This window comes from Aythya fuligula, chromosome 4 (genome assembly GCF_009819795.1).
Source record: "Aythya fuligula isolate bAytFul2 chromosome 4, bAytFul2.pri, whole genome shotgun sequence".
NCBI classification, from domain to species: Eukaryota; Metazoa; Chordata; class Aves; order Anseriformes; family Anatidae; genus Aythya; species Aythya fuligula.
Genome location: NC_045562.1, coordinates 32,261,615 through 32,283,976, shown reverse-complemented (window position 1 = coordinate 32,283,976; position 22,362 = coordinate 32,261,615). Strand labels below are relative to the sequence as shown.

General features: G+C 40.7%; 2 protein-coding genes across 4 annotated transcripts in view; both read right to left on the bottom strand.

The window, feature by feature from the left end:
- Positions 1–22,362, bottom strand: part of FBXW7 (F-box and WD repeat domain containing 7) — a 162,023-nt gene that overhangs the window by 119,533 nt on the left and 20,128 nt on the right. The window contains exon 1 of one of the 3 annotated variants that reach the window (XM_032187461.1): positions 7,296–7,413. The exons of 1 other annotated variant lie outside the window; for it this stretch is intronic. Coding sequence is in view for 1 of the 2 variants with exons in the window: in XM_032187458.1 (XP_032043349.1) it covers positions 5,543–5,686 (144 nt within the window). In the remaining variant the exon portion in view is untranslated. Of the gene's footprint in view, positions 1–5,542; positions 5,997–7,295; positions 7,414–22,362 lie in introns of those variants that run through there. One more of the 3 variants, XM_032187458.1, reaches the window with a different exon arrangement.
- TMEM154 (transmembrane protein 154) overlaps positions 21,527–22,362 on the bottom strand; it is a 49,986-nt gene continuing 49,150 nt past the window's right edge. The window contains exons 7-8 of the mRNA XM_032186247.1: positions 21,678–21,694; positions 21,527–21,532 (exon numbers count right to left, since the gene is read on the bottom strand). Coding sequence (XP_032042138.1) covers positions 21,527–21,532; positions 21,678–21,694 — 23 coding nt within the window. The remainder of the gene's footprint in view (positions 21,533–21,677; positions 21,695–22,362) is intronic.

Here is a 22,362-nt window from a genome sequence, read left to right as displayed (position 1 = left end):
AGTGGCACAGCTATAATTAAAAAAGACAGCCTACATCAAGTAAAAAGCTTCACTGCAAACCTTTTTAATGGATCAATACAATATCATCAGTGACATCTCAGTAGGGAGGATAATGGTAAAGCAGCCTTTTTATGGAATTAAGAAAAATCATATGTATTAATAAAATAAATATATCTTTTGAAGTCTGTAGACAACAAGTTGTTAAGTTTACAATTCAATTTTATCATTATCTGCAAAGCATAACATAACCAGTATACAAGATGTTGTTTGTCTATTTTTCTTGTACAACAGCGTAAGTGCAAAGATGGTTAAGGATACAAAAAAGGTTCTAAAATCTGGAATTAAAAAGAGGTCTTGGAGAAACTTCTATTTAAAACTTCTAGAATAGAAGTTGAACAACGTACAAGGAAAAAATATTTGCAATCACTTTCTCAAAACAGTGAGCGAGCAAAGTGCAGTATTCAGATCATAAAGTTTTAAGAAACTTAAAAAACTGAACATGGTGTAAGAATGACCAGAATGGTTCATAGCAAGTCTGCCTGACTCCTCACGTATCCCCTTCTGCTAAGGCTGGAAGTCAACAAGCTAACAGTCACAGCAGGAAGTCCTGAAGGGGGAAGTCTTGTACTTATAAGGAAAATTCATTAGGAGGAATATCAGGAACATTAAGCTACCAGTAGGTAAGAAGTTGCTTGGAGGACCGTCCAGAGCAGCCAAGCCAAGGATGAAGGTTTGGTTTTGCCCCCGTGGTATTTCTGCTCAACAATCTGAAGATCTCTGTTGCTGTGATGACACGTCTCTCTAAACAGCTTGCTGTGGTCTTCTACGGCTTAATGAGTAAAAAGCAGCATTTCTGAGGGGCCGGGGAGTGGAGGAGTTATGAAAATTGTACTTGAAAAGTTGGTTTGATTAGAATAGACAAAATTTAATTTGAACCCTGGAATCTCATCGTCTTTAATGCTGTTAACAGGATCGTCTGTGTTGGAGCACTTGTAACACCATTAGTGAGATGGCAATTGTTCCCAAACGAAGACTTGGGAGGCCAGTCTGACGGGACAATTCTACCAGCCTGATAAACCATCCCAATTAGATAGTTACCTACCCTTACTTTTGGAAGATCTCATTTCATTTCCAAAATTGATTTTTCCCCCCTAAATTCAGTTTGAGCAACAGTACATTGCTCTCTCTTGCGTTGCTGTGCTTCTGATAATGCCAATATTGATGGCAGTAATCGGATTTTACTGCCAAATGTTGCTGTTTACTGCGATGCCATCATTTTTCCTGTTTTGCAAACAATGAAAAACAGCACCAAAGAAATTTTGTGCTGCTGTTTATAAAAAGAAAAAAGAAGAGAAGCCACTTTAGCCTGACAAAGACCAAGGGAAATTGAAATACTACCACAGGAGGGAATCATCAGAGAACTGATGGCGGATGAGGGCCCCATGGTGTACCACACAGCAGCGAGAGGACAGGGGAAGGCACCAGGCCTGCGAAGCACAGCAGCTGAAGCCAAAGACAAAGCCTGGGACTGCGGCAGGTATGGGTCTCTCCAGATAACCAGGACGGCTCCTTCAGCCCCAGGTCTGCTTGCCTGTTCTCCCCTCCTCACCACACGGCTCCTCAGTGCACCAGAGGCCTCCCATGCACAGCTCCCTCCTCGCAGCTCTGCACCCTCACCACTGTCTCCTCAACCAGAGAAGATTCAGTGCTTCCTGATTATTCAGAAGAAAAGCTCTGCTGCTATTTCAAGATAAACTTATTCCGCGGGGTATTCAGAGTCCGTATTATCCTCTGATTGCAGAGAGGCATCATTTCGGAACATACAGCACCAGGCCCCAGGACTGAGGCACCTGCTCTGCTAAACTGCTGGCAGAGCCGCCCACCTATGCTGAGAAGCACCAGCTAAAAAACACAAACTGACACCTGCTCATAAAAATCTTAGGCCACCATTAACTTTGGGATTTAGGAAGTCTTCTCTCTCCTGTTTTTATAGTCACACTAACCGCTTAACCCAGAAAGTGGACATATGATAGCACAACCAAGGAGTTACCAGAAAGGCGCATAGGCTCACTTGGCTTAAATACTTGAAACTGGTATCTCCACAGAAACGGACTTCAGGAACCTTTAGTTTTTAGCATTTGTACATAGTACAAAAATAAGTTTGAAGTCCTTCCAGGAAACAATTTTATCAGTATATCTCCAGGAAACATCTCTAAGAGTTCCGTTAAGGCAGGTAAAATGTACATTAGTAGCATTGATTGTTTTTGTCGTTGTGTGGTGGTTTTTTTGTTTTTGTTTTTGTTTTTTTTTTGTTTGTTTGGTTGTTTTTTTTGTTTGTTTGGTTGTTTTTCTTAATAGTCAGTGCAATTCTCTTTTTTTTTTTTTTTTTTTTAATAAAGGAAATAGGTTTGCTGGAAGATCCCTTTCACTGACACTCTGGGATACTTTAAACATGAAACATTTTAAGCCTGCAAAATCATCCTACTAAATGGCATGCACAGTCAAACTAATTTTGGAAAATGTTGATGCCTAAATACCATCATTTGTTTTCAACAGTGCACATACCACCTCAAATAAGTCTGTTTCTTCCCACCTTTGATACAAGCTTACCCTAAAGTTTAGCCTGATGTTTCATACACACACAAAGCTTAGATCTCATTAGAATATCTTTTAAAAAAGATATTCAGAGCCGTTGTAGTGGCTACCACCATAAATATCTTCTGGCTGAGTAATAAGAAGAAAACATTAGTGATGAAAACAGCTAAGTGCTGGCTGTTGCTAATTAGAGCACCACTGGGGTCCAGAATCTGAATACTACACGTACATAGTATATCAAAATGGTACGGGTACACTAATGGTGGTATTCTACCCAAACCACTCCACAAGCACACCGGAGGCACGTAACCACCTCGCAGGCAGCAGGCAACTGCATGAATGAGCAGAGGCAGGCATGAGGGCTGGGGCGTAATGGTGTTTCACTGCCCATGCACTCCCAGAGCATTGGAAAGCCTTTAGGTGAGCCAAGGAAACACAAACCAAATGAGTCCAATTAATCATTCGGCTCTGGTAGCACAACAGTACTCCAGCAGAACACATTATTGCTCTTTACTACCATTCCCGGACAAATTCCTGTCAGCAGAAAGGACTTTTTCCCCGCCCTGGCTACAGTTTCATGGAATTGTTGTATTTTGCAGTGCAGTTTTGTACACAAAACGCTATTATTTTACAAAAAGAGACTGTTTTATCTGAGAAATGCAATTCTTTCCAACTATTTTTCTCGGTGATTTACAAAGATTTTTCTTAAACTTCATGGCATAACTCACTCTATCAGTGCACTTCACTTAGTAGCAAAATACACAGTGAATCTCATCACCTTTCTAACAAATACTTTCATAAAATATATTATGGTGGCAAAATTCCTACATAGTATAGGCTAACCTTCAGAAAGATGCATCGAGAAGTATAAGCAACCTATTTACTTACTTTTTATCATCGAGTTAACTCATTTAAATGGAAGTGATTTTCAATTAGCCTCTCTCAAGCCAATAGCTGCATTTCCTAATGCCTGCTAAGGCAATTTAAAGTAAAGAGCTGAAACACGGGAAGATCACTGAACACCCACCCCCTCCCAGTCAAATCCGTGAACTCAGCAGTGACTGAGTACATCCTGCACACTGAGCCCTGGGAGGTGCTACTCCACCACCGCCCACCACCTCCAAACACTAGTCTTCAGGTTCAGAAAACATGTCTGGGCTCTTTCTGCTACTTCAGTACAATGACCAGTTCTCTCAGACTCAAAAAAAAATCCACTGTGTGCTGGAGAAAGAGGAACCTTTGTTTCCTTTCACACGTCTAAATTGGTGAGATAGAAACCTATTTCTGCAAGGAGACTCATGCTCATTTCACTATGTAAAAGCACAGCTGAGAAGAAGCTGAACATCAAACTCTGCATGAGCAGACATGGAAGTAGCAGCATATTCTCTTCATTTGGAAGAAGGTGTACCAAATTATATGAAAGAATCAACTTTTAGTTATCTCTTTTCAAGTATAAATGGAAAACAAAATTAAAACCTATTGATTTAAATCATATGTTTCTTGCTCACTGATTTTAATCATGATTAGGCTTGACAATTACAGATCAAACAACCTTGATTTACTTAGGGCCACTTAAATCACTGTATATATGATCACCTTAGAAATTGTTACCTATCTGATGTTAGCTATCAGTTATTTAAATCACCCATTACACACGCACCACACTGATGTCCTGAGGCCAGAGTGACTATCCTCTGAACTTCTGTGTACTCAACTTATCTTGGACTGGTTTTTACTACCGAGCTCACCCAAGACTCTTCTACTTCCTGATGGAGTTTTTTTCCTATCAGTTTTCACTCCAAAAAGAGGCGTAATACAATTAAAAGCAACTTTAATAATTTAAGGATTTTGCTTTTTAGCTTTCATTCTTGTATGATATGCCATGTAAAAGTGAGCACTCAAAGTGTGTTTATTCTTGCAAAATAACGGACAAAACCTAAGTATTTTTTTTAAAGGGAAAAGAATTAGGCATGAGCTATTACTAACCACTGTAAAGTGCTCTGTGCTCAAACTACTCTCCAATTAGCCTGAAGATTAATGCTGCGCTACGTTATCCTAAAAGCTGTAAGTTCAACACAACATGCTTCAGTTTTATCAGCCTAAGACAGCTTGGTCCGAAAGGTTGGCCCAATTAAGCTCCCCAGTTTCAGTCATTAGATCACAACTCCTAATGAGTTTTTCTACAGTAAAACGCATATCATTCTCATAACAAATATTTTTTTGTTTAGTTTCTAAATAGAGCCAGCTTTAAACCAAGGGACTGGAGGGGAAAAGAGAGAGGGAGTAAAGAGGAGATGGAGCACGCACTTTCAAAGCATAACATAAAACAAAACGTAACATTTAGTACCAACATGTAAGAACTGTTGCATACTGTCACCTAAGCCTTAGACTATGTTTGGCATGGACCAAATTCTCAGGAAATATATAAAAGCACATGTCAGTGTGATTTCAATTGCTATCAGTAAAGTAGAAAAGCTGACGTGTATGAAGTTGGCTAAGAGTTTCCAGTTCTCTGTTGAAATGATCACACAGAAACCCGCAATCTGAAGCATCAGTATTAAAAACGTAAATGAATTTCCCATGTTATTGGAGAAAACAGCTAGAGAAGTTTTTATTCTTATAAATGAGCTGTTACATCTTTGAACATCTAGCAGTTTCAGGGCAACTGGAGGCTGCAATCAAAACATCCATTAGAGTGCTCCACGTTTCAGAACAAGCAAGCAAGTGGTTGTCAGAGCAGCCAGTAAATCACCTGATCCTATTACAAAATCAATTACTGCAGCACATTTCTATTGCTACACAACCTGATAATGGCAAAATGATATTGGATAGCAGCTGCAAGGTCAAGAAAACTGCTAAGAACATCTGAAATTTGTCTTTTTATCATGTACATCCAAATTATACAGCATCCTTTTAATGGCATATTTAAAATTTAAAATATAGTTACCTTCTTCGGCTGATTGAGACATCCAATGGATAGTCTCTGCAACTGCTCTGATGTATGGCTGCAAGACAGCAGATTGGAGCAGCACGTCGAACAGCCCAGCCTCTTCATTAAAGAAGAAATAATGCTGCAGCCACAGCCACACATTGACTTGTTCAGATGAGTTTATTCTTTACGAAATCAGGACCGGTACCGTCCCATACACACTCAAATCTGGCCAGCTGCCTCATTCTGCAGCCTCCTGGCTGTAGCTGCTGCTGCTGAGCAGACGAGAAGCCCGCGTTTCTCCAGGAAAAACATCAGCCAGGCTGAGCAGCAGGTAGCACCTCGCCTTGGAAAAAACGCGTGCGCTCTCCCTTCTTCGCAAAGTGTGCTGCTCCGAGGAGAAGGACAGCTGCCTAAGAGGAGAGGAGTGCATGCATGCAGGGAGGGCAGCCTCTCCCAGCCGCTTGCTGACTGCTCCTCCTGTGGCTCTCGTCACCTCGGGTCTGCCTCAGCCTCCCCGGCAGCACAGCCTCCAGCCTGGGCCCACGCCAGCAGCAGGCGGCCCCACCCCGTCAGCCCCACACGCCTGCATCCCCACAGCATCCCGGCAGCATCCCCAGCAGCGGGCTGCTGCTCACACCAGGAGCTGCAGACCTGGTGCAGCTCCTCTGCCTGATAAGGACCTCCCAGCTACACGGGGGAGCAGCGAGAACCTGGCTGGCTGCTGCTCCTGGACTGACTTCTGGCAAGGTCTGGGGGAAAAGGGAAAAAAAGAAAAAAGCAAAGGAAGCCTTCCTGAAGACTCCGAGTGCATGAGGAAAATGCTACTGGGGTCTATCAGAGCCTGAAATAAGAATGGCTGCCACAAAGCTGTGTGAGTGAGAACAGCCCTATGAGAAGTCAACAGAAATTTGAGCCTGGGAAGGAACAAACCGTGAAGGGACTTAAAGGCAAAAGGTAGCGGAACCACCTCTCCAAACAAGTTAGAGGCAGACAGTATAAGCAGCGTTAGTAGTCTTGGAGGAGACTTTGCTCTGAGAAGAAAAAAACAGAACAGAAAAAGACAGAAGTATGCCTGACTGCTCTTTTGAACTAAACTGCTCTTTTGAACTAAACAGGTCTTCTAACCTTTAAAAAGTATTCTCTGGGCAGAAATATACTTTAGTTTAACACACAAAATTACTGTTGAAAATATTTTCTCATTTGCAAGAGATACTAATGCAATAACTATATACTTCTTGGTTTTCACATAGAAATGCAAGTAAAACTGTAAAAAGCTCGTTTGAATTGGTTTAAGATATGTATGCAATACTATTGCTGAAAGTAGGAGGTCTCACATTAACACACATGCTTAACCTGATTATGGGATAATCTGACTTGAAATAATTGTCACTTACATTTAGAGAGCTATCAGTGCTCGTCTCATTCAACAGCATCCTCTTTATCAAAAGGTTAAGAAAAATGCAAGTGACAGGAAAGCAGCTTAAATGAATATATTCACAAAAAACTTCTCGTTATCACACTGCATTGAAAGCCGAATTTCTCGCCTGCTTTCCCCCCTCCCTTTCCTCTCTTCCTCCTCCCCCCTCCCTTTCCTTGGTTTAGAGCTGAACTGAGCCTCTCCCTTCACCTTGCTCTGCCCTTTTGCTATTCATGGTTGTATTAAATCAATTTCCAGTCTATGTACAAGCATGCACAACAAATTGCACAATACGAAAAACCTCTGGTAGATAAAGACTACAGATGCAAACAAGCACAATAATGCAGTAACCTTTTACTCGCCTGCTGGAGGTACTGTCTGCTGCACAGAATTTTAAATCCTCATCTGCGGATGCAATTGAGCTGGTATTGCCAAGGACTTTGCTCTTCCCGTGCTGATTCTACACAGCTATTCATTGAGAGAGCACATTATATAGAAAATTTAAAGTAATATCAGGTGAAATTACTTAAATGGCTTGAAAGGAACCAACTTCTAAAAAAATCAGCCATAGCTCTGACCAGTCACATTTCAGAGAGATGTCAGACACATTAGTGAAGAAAGTCTCATTGCTGATGCATGCTTGCCAGCAATGTGCAGGATGTGGAAGCAGAGAGCTAATGAAAAAAAATTAATACACAGATTTAAAGTGCAAGGATCGTGTTCTCATGCTCAAAATTTCACACGTCGTGCACACCACAAAAAAGTCTCTGACCACAAGCATGTATTGTTTATAAAGCTAAGGAAATGGTTGTTAAAAACAGTCCCCACATCCCCCTACTTCAAATCCTGGTCTCTCAGTAGACTGCAGATAAGTTCTAATACAAATATTCTTACTGCACCTGCATTTCTGATAAATACAAATGCTGGCTTCTTCCTTCGGCAGCACACATAGTTAAGGATTGCACAGATGCATATCTTAACGGGCAGTCTAAAGGAAAACATCAATATTTTGGATAACGGTTTTGAGTCTAATAAGGTTACAAAGTACAAGGGTGCTTCACCAGAATTTGTACTGTTCTTAGCAGAAACGAAACACCAGCACTAAAGCCTGCTATTCATTATTTATGAATTATGCCCCTCCTCGTGCCCGTTTCCTTAATGTACTATTGATTCCAGGATGCGTGCAGTGACAGACAACCCACAGTTTGATAGCATAAGTATCTGCAAAATAAATTAATATTTTCAGGAATATCAAAGTAATATCACTGAAAGATTTTTTTTCTCCTATCTAGGGACAACATAACTGAAGTCCCACTGACAGTGACAGTTAAGAGATGAGCAAACTTTCTCTCCACTACAAGCATCCTATAATGTCATGTAAAAAATGGCAACAGCATTTCAGTGGTGTTACCACAATATTTTGTAAGATGTTTCTTCTACTTTCCTATTGTCTGTTATTAGCAAAACTTTCCCTACATCTTTACTCCCTAGGATCCATTTAATCTGAAAATAAAATTTTGCCCTGAGTATTTTTGTTACTTCCCTGTGCATAACAGGAAGATTAGGTGCATAACGCTCTTCTCCATAATATTGATTGAGAGGAAGAAATTATGCAGCCAACATCCTGCATAGTTACTTTTCAGAACGCCAGCTATTTTTGTTATTATATTAGGTTTCACATGTCCCACAAACTTAGCAAAATCCAAACTTAAAAACATCATAGGATTGTTTATGGTTTTAAAGAAACATTTATCAAACTAACAAAGCTTTCTTGCGACATTCCCCCTCATCAGCCACAGACTGTTTCTACAAAAGATGTAAAAGAGAAATGATTTCATGCTAAGCTAAGGCCATGCTCTCCTGTATGCAAGATCTCAGTGGGCAAACCGCCAGACACACTCTTAGTTAAAGAGCCTCAATGAAATATCACTTGGATACAGTACGTGGAAAGACCATAGGCTATGAAAAGTGTATGCACTAATAGAACAAGTTATGTGCAGAATATATACTTCACTTAATAGTTCACAGGGATATATCTATGGAAACAACATACAAGTTATGAAATATCGTAACCGAACAAATTATCAAGCATACACTATTTTAAACTGGTATAAAATTTAAGGGGGAAAGCCTTCCTACAAAAAGACTCTTGGCAAGTAATTGTGGCAGATGATTAGCAGCACACCATTAGGGCAAGAACGCTCTACTATATATAATTCATTGTCAAGTTTAAATGTCCAAGCACACCACTAAGATATCAACACGCAACATGCTTGATATACAGTACAATACTCAAAGGGAAAAAAGGCCAACAGGTTTATGTATAATATTTAGAAAATAGAAAGGGAAAGCAAGACAAGGTACATGTCTAAGGGTTTCAGAAAGATCGAAGACACCTTCTGCAATGGATGGACGTGTCCTAAGGAAACTCTTTGAAAGATGGTCAGAAATACCAGAGGCCCCTGGCTTGTCACACGGTCTGGCCAGCACCCTCAAGATGGTGTCTGCTATCTCAGAAAGTAAGTCCAACATGCACAAAAGCCACTTGCAATATACCTTCCAGAATTGCCAAGAAAATAGCTTGTTCATATACTTCCTTGTGAATTAATCGATCTTCTCAAAGTTGATTTCTGAATTCGTCATTAAAAAAAGTTTTGAATGCATACCTACCTTTAAGTATAGTCACAATGTTCATCTGTTTGTGGAAGACAAGGTGAATACAAAATAAGAATTTATACTTTTTTAAAATACTTTTCAAGCAAAGATGATAGCGGTATGAAAAAAATTCTAAATCACTTTAAAATAATCAAGGACCTTGTAGCGTCATGAACTGAACCTACACTATGTAGTTCTTCATAAGCCAAAAAAATGCTTAAGTGGCATGTAGAAAGGGCTAAGTGCCCTTTCATATACCACTATAATAGGCAAACAGGTAAAAACAAATAGCTTCTAATTGAAGGCTTACTACCTGCAATAAAAACATTAAGCCTGCACTGGGAGAAGCACCAAATTGCTTGAAGAACTACATCATCTCATGCACTCGAGAAATCTGAGAATATTCCTACTTAAAAATATTAAAGTGTTCTTTGGATGTTTAGATTCTCACATCAAAGAGAAAACAAAGACTTTAAAAAAAATCACATCATACAAGTACACTGTCCCAGCAACAGGCAGGTTTCAAAGAAATACAGAAAGGACATAAGGAGTCTGCATTTTCAGCAGCGTGACCCAAGGCAATGCAGCAAAAGTGGTTTTCCGCTTCATCACCTTCTCTCAAGGCCCCTTCTATCTAGTCTGGGGAGAGGTGAGAAGCAGGTGAACGGGTCATCAGACTCAGGCTCTTTTTTCCCCCCCTCTCACAAAAGAGAAACTACAACAAAGGGTTGAAAGTGGGAGACACCATTTCTGTTTCAGAACTGTGCAACTGGTACATGCTTGTACAGCGCAAACACCACTTGCACCTAGGAAGACCCCCATCTCATACCTGACCTCCTTTTGTTGATGACAACTTCTCTAATTTGAGAAACAAAACACAAAACCCTGCATCTCTTTTCAAAACCCAGTGCTCTTCCCAATCTCACCCATAAAGAGAAAAGGAAAATGCACTTGCAATGCCTGGAAGTGCTGCTTTGGCCTCCCTGGACGCCAGCAGACATGCCATCTTTCCCTGTGCAGCACGGACACATTACCCAAGCCCTGGCTTCCAGGAGCACACTGGCACTGTAGTGGTGGCAAGCCTGGGGTCTGTTTTCCATCCACACCACCACCATTCCAATCCCTTAACAAGGCTTGCTGCAGGAAACACAGTGGCACATGTAACTGAATGGACAAACATTTCCAACCCAAGCCACTCTGTGACTGAAGGTACCTTAAAGATCCCCTAGTTCCAGCCCCTGCCACAGGCAGGGGCACCACACTGTAGACACGTGATTGTCGTTAGCCACCTGAATTAGAGGCTCCCTTTGCCTACATGTACGTGCACACAGCCTTCTGATCAACTCCATACTGTGTTCGTATTTGCAGTATTCATCCTGCATACTGTCCATCTACCCAGACTCTCTCTGCTGGAGAGCAGAAAAATCAACAGGATCATTTTGTAAGAACCACTGCAACACCTATCGGACTTGAGATGTTTGTTCATTCTGCTTGAGACTCATATACCAATTGCATTTCTTTGCCTCAGCTTTGCTACACTATTCCTCCCAGCTGCAACATAATTTGTTATTTATTGCATGTTGGTGCACCAAAGAAGAAAAGTTGTTCCTGTATATGATTAAAGTAAGTATACCCAACAATTATTCCAATGTACTTGTACACAGCCTAGAAAAAACTAAGGTGGGAAAAAAATTAACATATCCTTCACAAAGGCAAGGCATTTTGCACTCTAAAAATTAATCACTCCAATCCACAGGATTTCCATACTATGGAAAGCTGTAGAAAACTTTTAAAAACCCTCTCTGCCCTTACTTAAAAAGCAGAATACATAGGCTAGTCTCCCTGCTCTCCTGGCCATGCAATACCCCCACTAAAATCCTTCTTGCTCCACATGCTCAGTTGGCATTACTTCAGGCAAGCAAAGAAACCAGCAGCCAAAAAGTAAAAAAGGATAAACTACTTTTATTGTTTTCAGTGAGGGCTGAGCAAGTCCCACAGCCAGAGGTCATGTTCCCCTAGCAAACTTCCCTACACTTCACAGGACTAAGTTAAAATCATGTACCTTGAACAATTCCCAGCATCTGCTAAGACAGAAGGAAGTCTTTTCTACCATCTTCCACCTAAATGAGAGAAAACTCACTGAGAGTAGTCTGATGAGGGTAATCAGTGCCGGGCTTGTGAGGGTGTTTCCTGTGAGAGCAGGAGACAAGCCAGCATCAGATTTCTGGATGTCTATCCTAGCAGGCTTAAGGAGAAAAGATTTCATAATTTGGCTTGGGAGCTAAGTCACTTAGCTTAAGTAGTGCTGTTGATAGACAGTGTGGTTCCTGGCATTAGATAGCAAGCCTACATTTGAGTCATGAGCACAGGCCGCAGCAGCCATCACACCAAATTAGGCCTGGTGCTGCTACAGCCAGACACGGGGACATCTGCCCAGGAGCTGCTCCTCTCTGCCCATCCTCCCAAACGCACTTAGGGGTTTACTGAGTAGTTGCCACTTCCCCTTCTCTTCTCGCCTCTTCCCTCCTCCCTGAAAACCATCTGGACAGGACTTATTTATTTTTTTTAGATACATAGCCCAGAAAAACAGCTGGAGATTATACAACAATTGAATACAAGAAGTCAGTAATCCTTCAAGTGGATTATAAAATAAATTCACATTACTGTATATTACCTACTCGCTTTCAGTATGCTAACATGTTACCTCATAAGCACTGAGAGCTTTCCAAGATACCACAGTGGTCTGTTAACAGCAAGTGGTCTTTCTCCTCTGGAGCTCCGGGAAGCAAGTTGGGATAAACAGCTGGCTGCCAACAGCACAGAAACAGTTAACATTTTCCTCAGGTACTCAATATTTCTCTTTCAGAGGTCTTGTTTCAGGGCGTCTGCTGCTTTAAGAAGGAAATGCTATCAATTTATGCTTGGTGCTTTTTTCTAAAGGTGACTTCATTATGGAGTTGCCGCTCTTCTCCAAACAAAGACAATTGACAAAAATCCTAAAACAGTGTAACAAGAGCACTGATGCTTTATGGAAAGAGGGATGCTGCTACGAAGCCTTGCCCTCTGACAGCACAGAAGCAGCACACAGCTAATCATGGTGCTGCCAATTTCAGAGCCACCCATTTCCATTAGCACTGAGGGAGGAGAGGACAGGGACAGCCTAGCTCTCTGAGCTGTCACGCCGTAGCCGCCGAGAGGGTGGTCATTTTTCCACAAGTACAGGATAATAGCCAGACAGTTCCTGCGGCACTTCAGACTTGGCAAGGCCACAACATAACTCCTAAGTGCTAGTTTTTAACCCTTTTATGTGGGATCAACACAAGCAACCTTGCCAAAACTCCCCATCTGATCCCAGTCCCCTCACACAGTGCGCAGGGGAGGCTGTGGCCCCTTCCCTCCCTGCTGCCAAGAAAAGCTCCATCTCATCTCGTCCACCTAGATGCATGGCTGTCACCGCAGGGCAGGGTGATATGGTCAGTTCTTCAACACCAAAATCATCATGCACACAAGTCACAAATCACACCATAACACCAGACCTGTCATCCTTTTTGGTCTGAATAATGCTTAAGTCAGAGCGAATCCCTAAACTCTTTCTAAAGCTTGCTTAATCTCATTAATAAATTTAATCTAGGCCTTCACAGAGCGGCAGACAGAAGCCAGTTTTAGGAAACTCAGTTTCTCAGCAATATTTTTTTGAAAATACCTGAAATTGCCAGAAGCAAAGCAGACCACCACACCGAAACACACACAAGAACTCATGCACAAGGAAAGCAGTCCTTCACTTCCCGATCTGAGCATTTCAAATAAGAAACCTTGCAGACCAATTTCAAAGTTGAAGAGAGAAGGACAAGAAGAGTCTTATAAAGATCAACATTCCCACTGTGTTTCGTGTTAACTCAAGAGCCGCAACAATGAAGCTATTCTAATCCTTGCTGCTCTCCAGGCTGCAGGAAACAAGTGGATCGGCCTTCATTATGTTTAAGACACAGAAAACACAGATGACTGGCCACTTCAAATGAAAGCTTACAATGTTAGCATAGCCATTATCAAATAACACACATTTTTTGCCCTGGTTCTCCACTCAAGCCTCACCCTCCATCTAGAGGCTTATATTAAGACCAAGTATTTACTACCAATATTACCTTTTGAAATATTCTGAAGTCCTTATCCGCTGCCAAATGCATTTTCATTACCCCATTGGAGGTCACGGTCCAGATCTCCCTGCACAATCTGACCCACATCTATAGTTAAAACAGTCTGTGTGAGTGAGTCATGGGGAAAAATGCTAGCTTAACACCAAAAGGTTATGAAAGTTTAAGAAGCTATTTTTAATTTACATAGAAGCTCATAACAACACACAATTATGTTCCATGAGCCTGTTACCTTTCTGGTGAAGAAATAGAGTAGAATAGAAATAGAATAGAGTAGAATGAGAGAAGCGTCTTGCCTGTTCACTTTTTTTCATATGAGATCATCAATCTGGTAATCCTAGAAGGAAATCTATGCCCTCCAGCAAAAAAAAAAAAAAAAAAAAAAAAAGTAATCCACAGCTGTCAGCCGGTGAGCATTTTGCAAGTTGCACTTCCTACAGAGTACTTCACATTTCCTTAAACAGCAGAGCAACCAAGATTAAGTGAACATCAACTCTAAAAACAAAACAAAAATCCAAAGCTGAACTTAACTCAATGCAAATAAGTCAAATTTTCATCAGCCTCCTAACAAAAAAAAAGAGGTAGTAAAAAAATCCACATAAAGATGGAGCGCAAAATCCATTCACAAAAATATACAACATGTCAGTTCTTAAATGGGGTTTAATAGCAAGAAACAACCTACAAAGCCACTCTGTATTTATATACCAAATTCCTTAACATGTCTTCTAGTACTTTCTTCCATGCCTCCTTGGCCACACTAGGCATTTAAATCCATTCCTCTCACTTGTTCAAATATCCAAAAACCAGGCAGATACAGGAAGAATTTAGCTCTTTAGAACTGCCTATAGTCAAAAACGATAGCCTAACATTAGCGTCACTCTGAGAAGCAGTGCTGCTTATGCCAGGATACATGTTTCAAACCCCACACCTCCCATACAGAGGAGAATAGAGGTGTAATTGTTCACATAGTCGCACTGGGAAGAACAGGAAAACTGATTTGGCTGGAAAATAACCCAGGAAAAGAAAGAAGGCCACATATAAGATCACCAACCTTTATCACAGTGCTATTTCAATATGACTTTGTCAACAAAACAAAGGTGGACAAGGGATAGAGGGAAAAGAAGGTTTTGACACTAAGGAGCCAGACTGACAAAAAAAAAAAAAAAAAAAAAAAAAAAAGTGCTCAGAACTGAGCAGAGACCTGCAGCAATAAGCGTGCTGAGGGAGCTTGAGATGGATGCTCTCTAAGATGCTGCCTGAAAACCTTCAGAGCACTCCACCTGTTGAATCACCTACAGTTGCCTTTGCATTTGATCTGCAAGCAGACCCAGATGCTACAGGGCAGAAGAGGTGACTTTGAACCCATGACTTAAAAGTAAAGGACAATGAGCTGTCAGTGTAATATCCCAAACACACTTCATTTATATATTAACAAAACAGATTTTTAGTACTGAATGATGACTAGCTCTCATGTTTTAAGGCGCGTATTTTTTCAGATGTTAAGAAACTAATTGACATCAGGATGTGCAAGAGCAGCTAAGTGTCGAGGTCACAAGCTCGGAGCCCAGTTCTGCATACGTGTCTTTCCATGGCCCCTGAAGCAGCTGGTGCAGATGAAGCAAGCTGCACAAAGTCACGTAAGTTAAAACGATTACATGGGAACAGAAATATGTATACAAGGATGTTGTGAAATTCATGATACGTGCCTTTAAACAGCTTTTCTAGTTAGGAGAAAGTATTCAGTTCCTCTCCAGTCCTGAACATTCTTGATCCCAGAATATTCAATTCACAAAGCATAACTTTACAATACATAGAATTTAATTGTTTTTGACTTCAGGAAGTACTTCTTCCTCCCTACAGCAACACCAAGATGAACTTACTCCTATACAGGTATACATGAGAGCCCTCAGTGACAACCACTGCCTGTCCTAGATCGAAGAGCAAAAGAACCAGTAAAAGATGCCTGATACTTGGGCATGGATGAGAAGGAGACAGAACTAACACTTTTTTTTTTTGATATAAAATAGTAGAGAACCCTTCATTTTCTTCCCTTTTGTGTAGTCTCCATTCAAACACAAACCTCTTCTTACTTCATTTGCAGTATTATCATTAATAGGATGCTTAAGGACACAGGCAAGGTTAATTCCATGTTTGCTCATGCTTTTTTTTGTTTGTCATACCACAACCATATCAGCTTCATTTAAATTAAATGCTGCAGTTGATTAATCAGTGTAATTAATTTACCATTCACTATTTACACTTAAGAATTCATGTACTAGGAAGCATTTTTTCCCTTTTGTCAGCTGGTGCAATAAGGGATATTAGCCTTCATCCCGCTCCTACACCTCACACTCTCATTCTTCTATACCATCACAGCTGCTATCACAACACACTGCATCCGCTCCTCAGGAGCCCTAGTATATCCCATGTCTCTCTCACATCACAGCATGAATGTTTTAAATAAATAATTGTAAGCCTCTGAGGCACCAAGCTTTTAAACTGGCAGAAAAAACATACAGTCTTGGCACACGGCAGTGAATTTCTCAGTCACAAAGTTCTAAATCAACAAGACACCAGTACAAGTTCTCCCACGTTGTTTTCTGGAGTTGTTTTGGTTTCTAATTGAAATATCTTCAGTGTTTCCATTGTACATAAGCATACACTGATAAGTTCTTCAGCAACTCTTCATGCCATCTTCCGGATTTCCAAATCATATTTTGTTAGCTCTCTCTTTTCTGCAAATACAGGTTATATTCTTATCCACTTTTTATTACTCACTATTTAAATCCCTGCATATTCAATATAAATAAGACATCTGACAAGCCTAACTTGTCAACCAGTCACATGCTGAAGCCATTATCCAAAATATTAGTGTCAGTGAGGAGCAGAAAGCATTGTGTTAGCAGTTCTAGATATAAACAATGTCTGTAATTCTATTTTTTAAAGTTTAATTGTAAGATTTTACTTTTATTCTACAATTTCACACAAGCAAAAAAAGTTCACCCAAGTTTAAGGAATCAATTCCCTTATTTTTTTTTCCCTAAAGACTCATTTTCTACTAAAGCTTGTATTCAGCTAAATATTTCATAATCCTCCAGTAGCTGGCAAACCAGCATATACACTTAAATTCTGTTCACGGGACAACTTAAGTTAGGTTTGTAAGTATTCCTGTGTTTTGTGCACAGAAACCAAATTACTTCAGAAATGCCTGACTCTAAACTGCAACGGTTGAGGAGCTGCTTCATCAGTAGCTCAGTCCGCGACACAGACAGCTATGTTCTGTAATATCATTACGTGCCTCATTTAAGGCCAACCCAGCAGCCAGTCTCACACAAGTTTAATGCATAAGCTATCCTGTGAAAGGCCTTCTTTTGTCATCCCTGCAAGCAGACAGCCGTGGCCATTGTAAAGATGGCTCTGTTCTTTCATGTTGGGGCAATGACAACTGCTCCTCAGCTTTATCTCACGGAAGGCAAGCCATCCTCCTCGGTCAGGCAGAAACAGAAGAACTCTTTGCAGAGATCGATGGCAACACATTAAAGAAGGAAAGGAAGGCTATTACATTCAGCCACTAGCCACTGAGTTTTCTTACAGAAAGATTTTGACAGCTAAGGAACATTTTGCCTGATATCCAACTCTGGAACAAAATGGAACAGGCACAAATTCTCCTTGGAAACGTGCTTGGAGTTCCCCAAGGATAAAAGGAAAACAAAGAACATGGAGTTACAAATTAAGGTTCCTATAGGGGAAGGATAACTATAGGATCCCTATAGGGATCTTAAAGGCTATCCATGGGCAGGGACACCTCCCACCAGACCAGGCTGCCCGAAGCCCCATCCAGCCTGCCCTTGAACACCTCCAGGGATGGGGCTTCCACAGCTTCTCTGGGCAACCTGTGCCAGGGCCTCACCACCCCCATTGTAAAGAACTTCTTCCTAGTATCTCAGTCTCCCCTCGTTTAGATTTGAACTCCTACCCCTTGTATTATCACTACACTCCCTGATGTGTCCCTCGCCATCTGTCCTGTAGGTCCTCAGTAAGTAATTTGTGTTAAGTGTTAAAGGAACAAAATTCTAATTTGCAACTGCTACCTAATTCATTTGCTAGGGAAAAAAAAAAAAAAAAAAAAAAAAAGAAAAAGAAAAACACAGATCCTTCTGTGGATAATAGGTTAGAAAAAGTAGTTTCATTTAATTGCTTAAAATGCACCCAGCCCAAGATTTGAATAGGGAAGGTTACTCAGGAAGGTAATTTAACATGGCATTCCAGAGAAAAATAATCTGATTAATCAAGAATTGCTTGAACTACCTAAAGCAACCATCAGAAACAAATTTAAAAAATCATTTTTAGAATGACTGTCCCAGATCTATTCTGCCTCACCCCCCCCCCAAAAAAAAAAAAAAAAGACTTCTTCCTCTTCTAATACTGAGAAAAAATGGTGTTAAACACTTGAAAGATAGATACTTTACAAGCGAAACCAGAGACAATGGAGCAGAAAAGGTTTTGCTTTGCCACTTGACCTTTGCACCTCCTAGTTGAGGTTTAAACATGTCAGCTCGTCATAAATTGATTAATATGAAATATCTCTCGGAAGTAATCGACACACTCTGAAGTTACCTTCATTTTGCTGCAAAGTTTTTTGCTGACAAAGTTTACAATGCACACAGCCCACATACCAAACAAAGCAGGCGCACAAAAAGGTCCAAGCATAGATCAGAGTGGACGGACACACGAAGGCACATGGGCTGCAAGGGGATCGTGCAAGAAGGGAACACGATCCATGGCCGAACCGTCCCTCCAGAAGCTCATTCATTAACTACCAGAGGCTAATGATTCAGGCATCTTCCAGGAGGGCAGCTAAGCATTGTGCAAGTAACTCCTGCCTGGCAGCTTAGGAAAGGATGGGAGGCGTCTGTGCTCCCTTCCACAACTTAGATCTTCTGCAGAACCAAAATCCCAAAGTTTTTGGAGTTCAGCCTCCTTTGTATTAGGTAGCATAGACATAGTAAATATCTCATATAGATTCAGAAATAATGAACGACTAGCTCCAACAGCAGACAGAGGAAAGAACATTTCACCATAATTTTACCCTGCTTCAGCTTTACTTAAGACAAACATCTCTCCATATATCACAAATCCCAAATAAGTGTACCTTAGAAAGGCACCTGCTGTACAGATAAACATCTTCCTACAGTAATTTGCACCGAAACAGATTATATTGTACCAGTGCTCAAATTTATATCATTTGTTACAGGAGGCCCAATGTATTAATTTTCATGTCTTAAAAGGAATTGACTAGGAACATTTTCAGGTACTTTCATATGTCCAGGACCTTGTACTGTCAGGGAAGAGCAGAGAGACTTGAACTCTGTGTAACAAAGCGACAATTTATGCCACAGATATGGTCTTTCAGCAGATTCCTCTTGGAGGCACATAGCGATGGGCTATGGACAAAGCCTACAACAAATTCTGACTTCTCACCCTGGTAATCAAGTTTCCTATCACAGGCAGTCAAATACTGAAGCAGAACCATCTAGTGGCATGTCTATCATTGGAGATGCTCAAAACTTTTCACTCCATCTAAGCTGGTCCTGCTGTGAGTGTGGGTCCAGGCTAGATGAACTCCAAAATCCCTCCTAATTCAAGTCACCTGATGACTCCATGAAACTCAAAGGAGGATCAGAAAAAGAGTGTCAATTATCCCACACAGTGAAACAACATATTAACATATATGCACTGGTATACAGACTGATGTTTGATTTTTCACCTGTGAAAATGAGGAAATCACTATAGAAATAAATACTACTTTCTCTAAATGTCAGTTGATAATATCTCATTAACTAAAATCCTAATACCACATACTGAAGCGTCACCGCTTTTTTACCACAGACAAATGAAAGACCTTTTAAAAATCTTATCAAGTGAACTACACTGGTCTTAATATTTTAATAACAACTGATAGTGACTGCCAAAATAGAAAGACAAAATTTCTAATAAAGCATACAGAGCATTTGTTTCATGTAGTTAAGCAGCTACGTAAAGATGAAGCCAGTATGATTTAAGAGGCTATCAATGTGTTGTACACATCACTAATGATGCTCAAGCCACAAAGTTGTATAGACTCCACAGAGTATGGGCTATGTACATACTCACAAAGCCAGAGGACGTCTCCTGCTGCTTTGCACGTGCACTGAAGCACATCCTAGCACTTGACACCAAGCTAAAAACAGGAAGACACAGGATGTTTCTGATACACTTGTTTGGCACTCCAGCACACTGACAGGAGTCAGTGGAAGCTGGGCACTCGACTCTCCATTTGATTACTCCTCCAGCATTTGGCCTTTACTGCTGACTATTGAGCCAGATTTTCATTCTGCCCACCAAAAAAGAAGAAAAAACAGGTTAGTTCAGACTTAAGGGATCGCAGGAAATCTCTAATGCAACCTTCTACTCAAATGACAGTCAATAGTGAATTCCAATCAGGTCACTCAGGATTTTGTCCAGTCAGGTCTTGAGAACCTCCAAGGATGTGGTAGAGGTTTGCACTTTGCATTGCAGGTCTGTCAACCCACCTAGATGCTTACCAGTTAAGGACATCAGAAAGAGGGATACCATAAGCAGAACTGGAATAGCATTCAACAAATTCAACTATGTAATTAGAAATGCAAGAGAAGGTCTTGTGAGTAAATGATTTCCAAAATTTCTGTGCAATTTTTACCAGTATAAAGCACTGCATGTTCATACCATGTCACACATAAGCATTATAAATACACAACCAACAGCACAGAAAATATTTCAAAGTTACATAGATCATCGTAGAGCCAAGAAGAGTTGGTACCAACAGGCATGGCGTCTCCTACACTGATGCCTGAAAGCATTGCCTTAACGTTTAGGAAATGCCTTGATATACACGGAAAAGAAAATCAGCATGCAGCAATAGCCTGACTTAACAGCAAGAGCAAGACTGCATCTGTAAAGGCCTGATAAAAGGCTGCTGCAGCAATCACAATGCCAGATGATGAGAGCTCGGATGAGAGGTTTAACTATGTGGATAGAATACGAATCTCAGATTTTCTGCAGGAGGAATCAGGGTGACTGCTTGTGCTAGACAACAACAGTAGTTTCTCTATTTGTGGAGACACACTATTTTTCAAGCCTGTACTGAGACAGCATGAAGTGATGTTGAACAAGGGAGCACATTATTGGTGTTTCTGGCAGTCTCTCTGTCCAGTGGGCTGCTACAGATGCACAGTCAGGCCCTTATTACCGATCCTACCACTCAGGCATTAAGTGTCCCCTTCCCACCTCTAAAAATGCGGGCAGTAGGGATGCAGTGGGGATGCGGGTGTTTCTCAGAGCACCACTCGGTCTGGCATCCTTATCAGCTAATAGTAACAGTGAAAGACCTGCCACTGGGAGGAGCTGCAGTCATACACGATTTCAAATCCTCACCCTTCGCTCTGGAGAAGGCAAACCTGACAATGCTTAGTCCTCGTTTCTTCCCTACAACTCTCCTCCTGCCTTCCTGCCCTCAACGACATCTCAGAATGGAGCCATTAGACTTGGATGTAAAATCTTGTTCAGCAAAGACAGAGGCAGTGGCTGCTCCCCGACTTCTAGAAGCTGAGATCAACCACACTCTTTAAAGAAGCAAAGGATTGTAAAACTTTATAGAAGTTGCCAAGTTCAGAGCAATGGTCTCCTGAAACAAAATAAACATATTTTTATGTTCCAAAGATCTAATTTGAATAATCACAGCTCAGTGGAAACATCAATTCAAACCTGAAGAGAGAAAAGAGAAAAGCAGACTAAATGACTTCAGAACCTAGGATTTCTTCATGTCTACAAAAAAAAAAAAAAAAAAGTGCATTTGTTGTTGTTTTCTTTTTCTTCCATAATCTCACTACATTGCTTCTTATCAACTTACTTCACTAGTGGCATATACTAGAACAGGGAAGAGATTGGAGAACAGCATAATGCAATATTCAGAGTGTTTACAAAAGCCTGTAAGGTGACTATTGCAAATCTTTAAGATAGATGGACAATAAACTAGAACATGGATGAAGTTTTACAAAGCTCCTCCAGTGTACTCTTCCCATTACCAATATCGCAGTTGACAGTTTCAGCAAGACAGCATCATACAAACACGGCACAGTACCTAACCCTCAACAGAGCAAAGCTAGGTTGTGAGCACAGGCAGCTTTTTTGGTTGCTTAATTCTGTATCGGGAGTTGAAGAAAATTAACGTACCATAGGTTAAAGAATTTGCGTAGAATTCTGTCATAAATAGATGTATTTTAAAGTGCAACGCTGCTGACAGAGTTTAAAAAAATAAAGTGAGCCTAAGATCTCAGCTGCATACTTTTCGGATCATCTGACCCCAAAATCCAAACACACTGTAAAATCTTAATGATATGCCAGAAGTATTTTCGCAACAGTACCGTTATACATCCAAGGTGACAAGAACAGAAGGAACTGTTCGATAGTAGTGTCTGTCAAGATGACCTTGGATTCAGCTGGAGATTCAGAGCCAAATTTTTCAACTATTAGTTTTGTCTTTATTTTGAAGGAGGAAACGAGACTGCTGAATATTCCTCTTGCTTTTCAGGAAT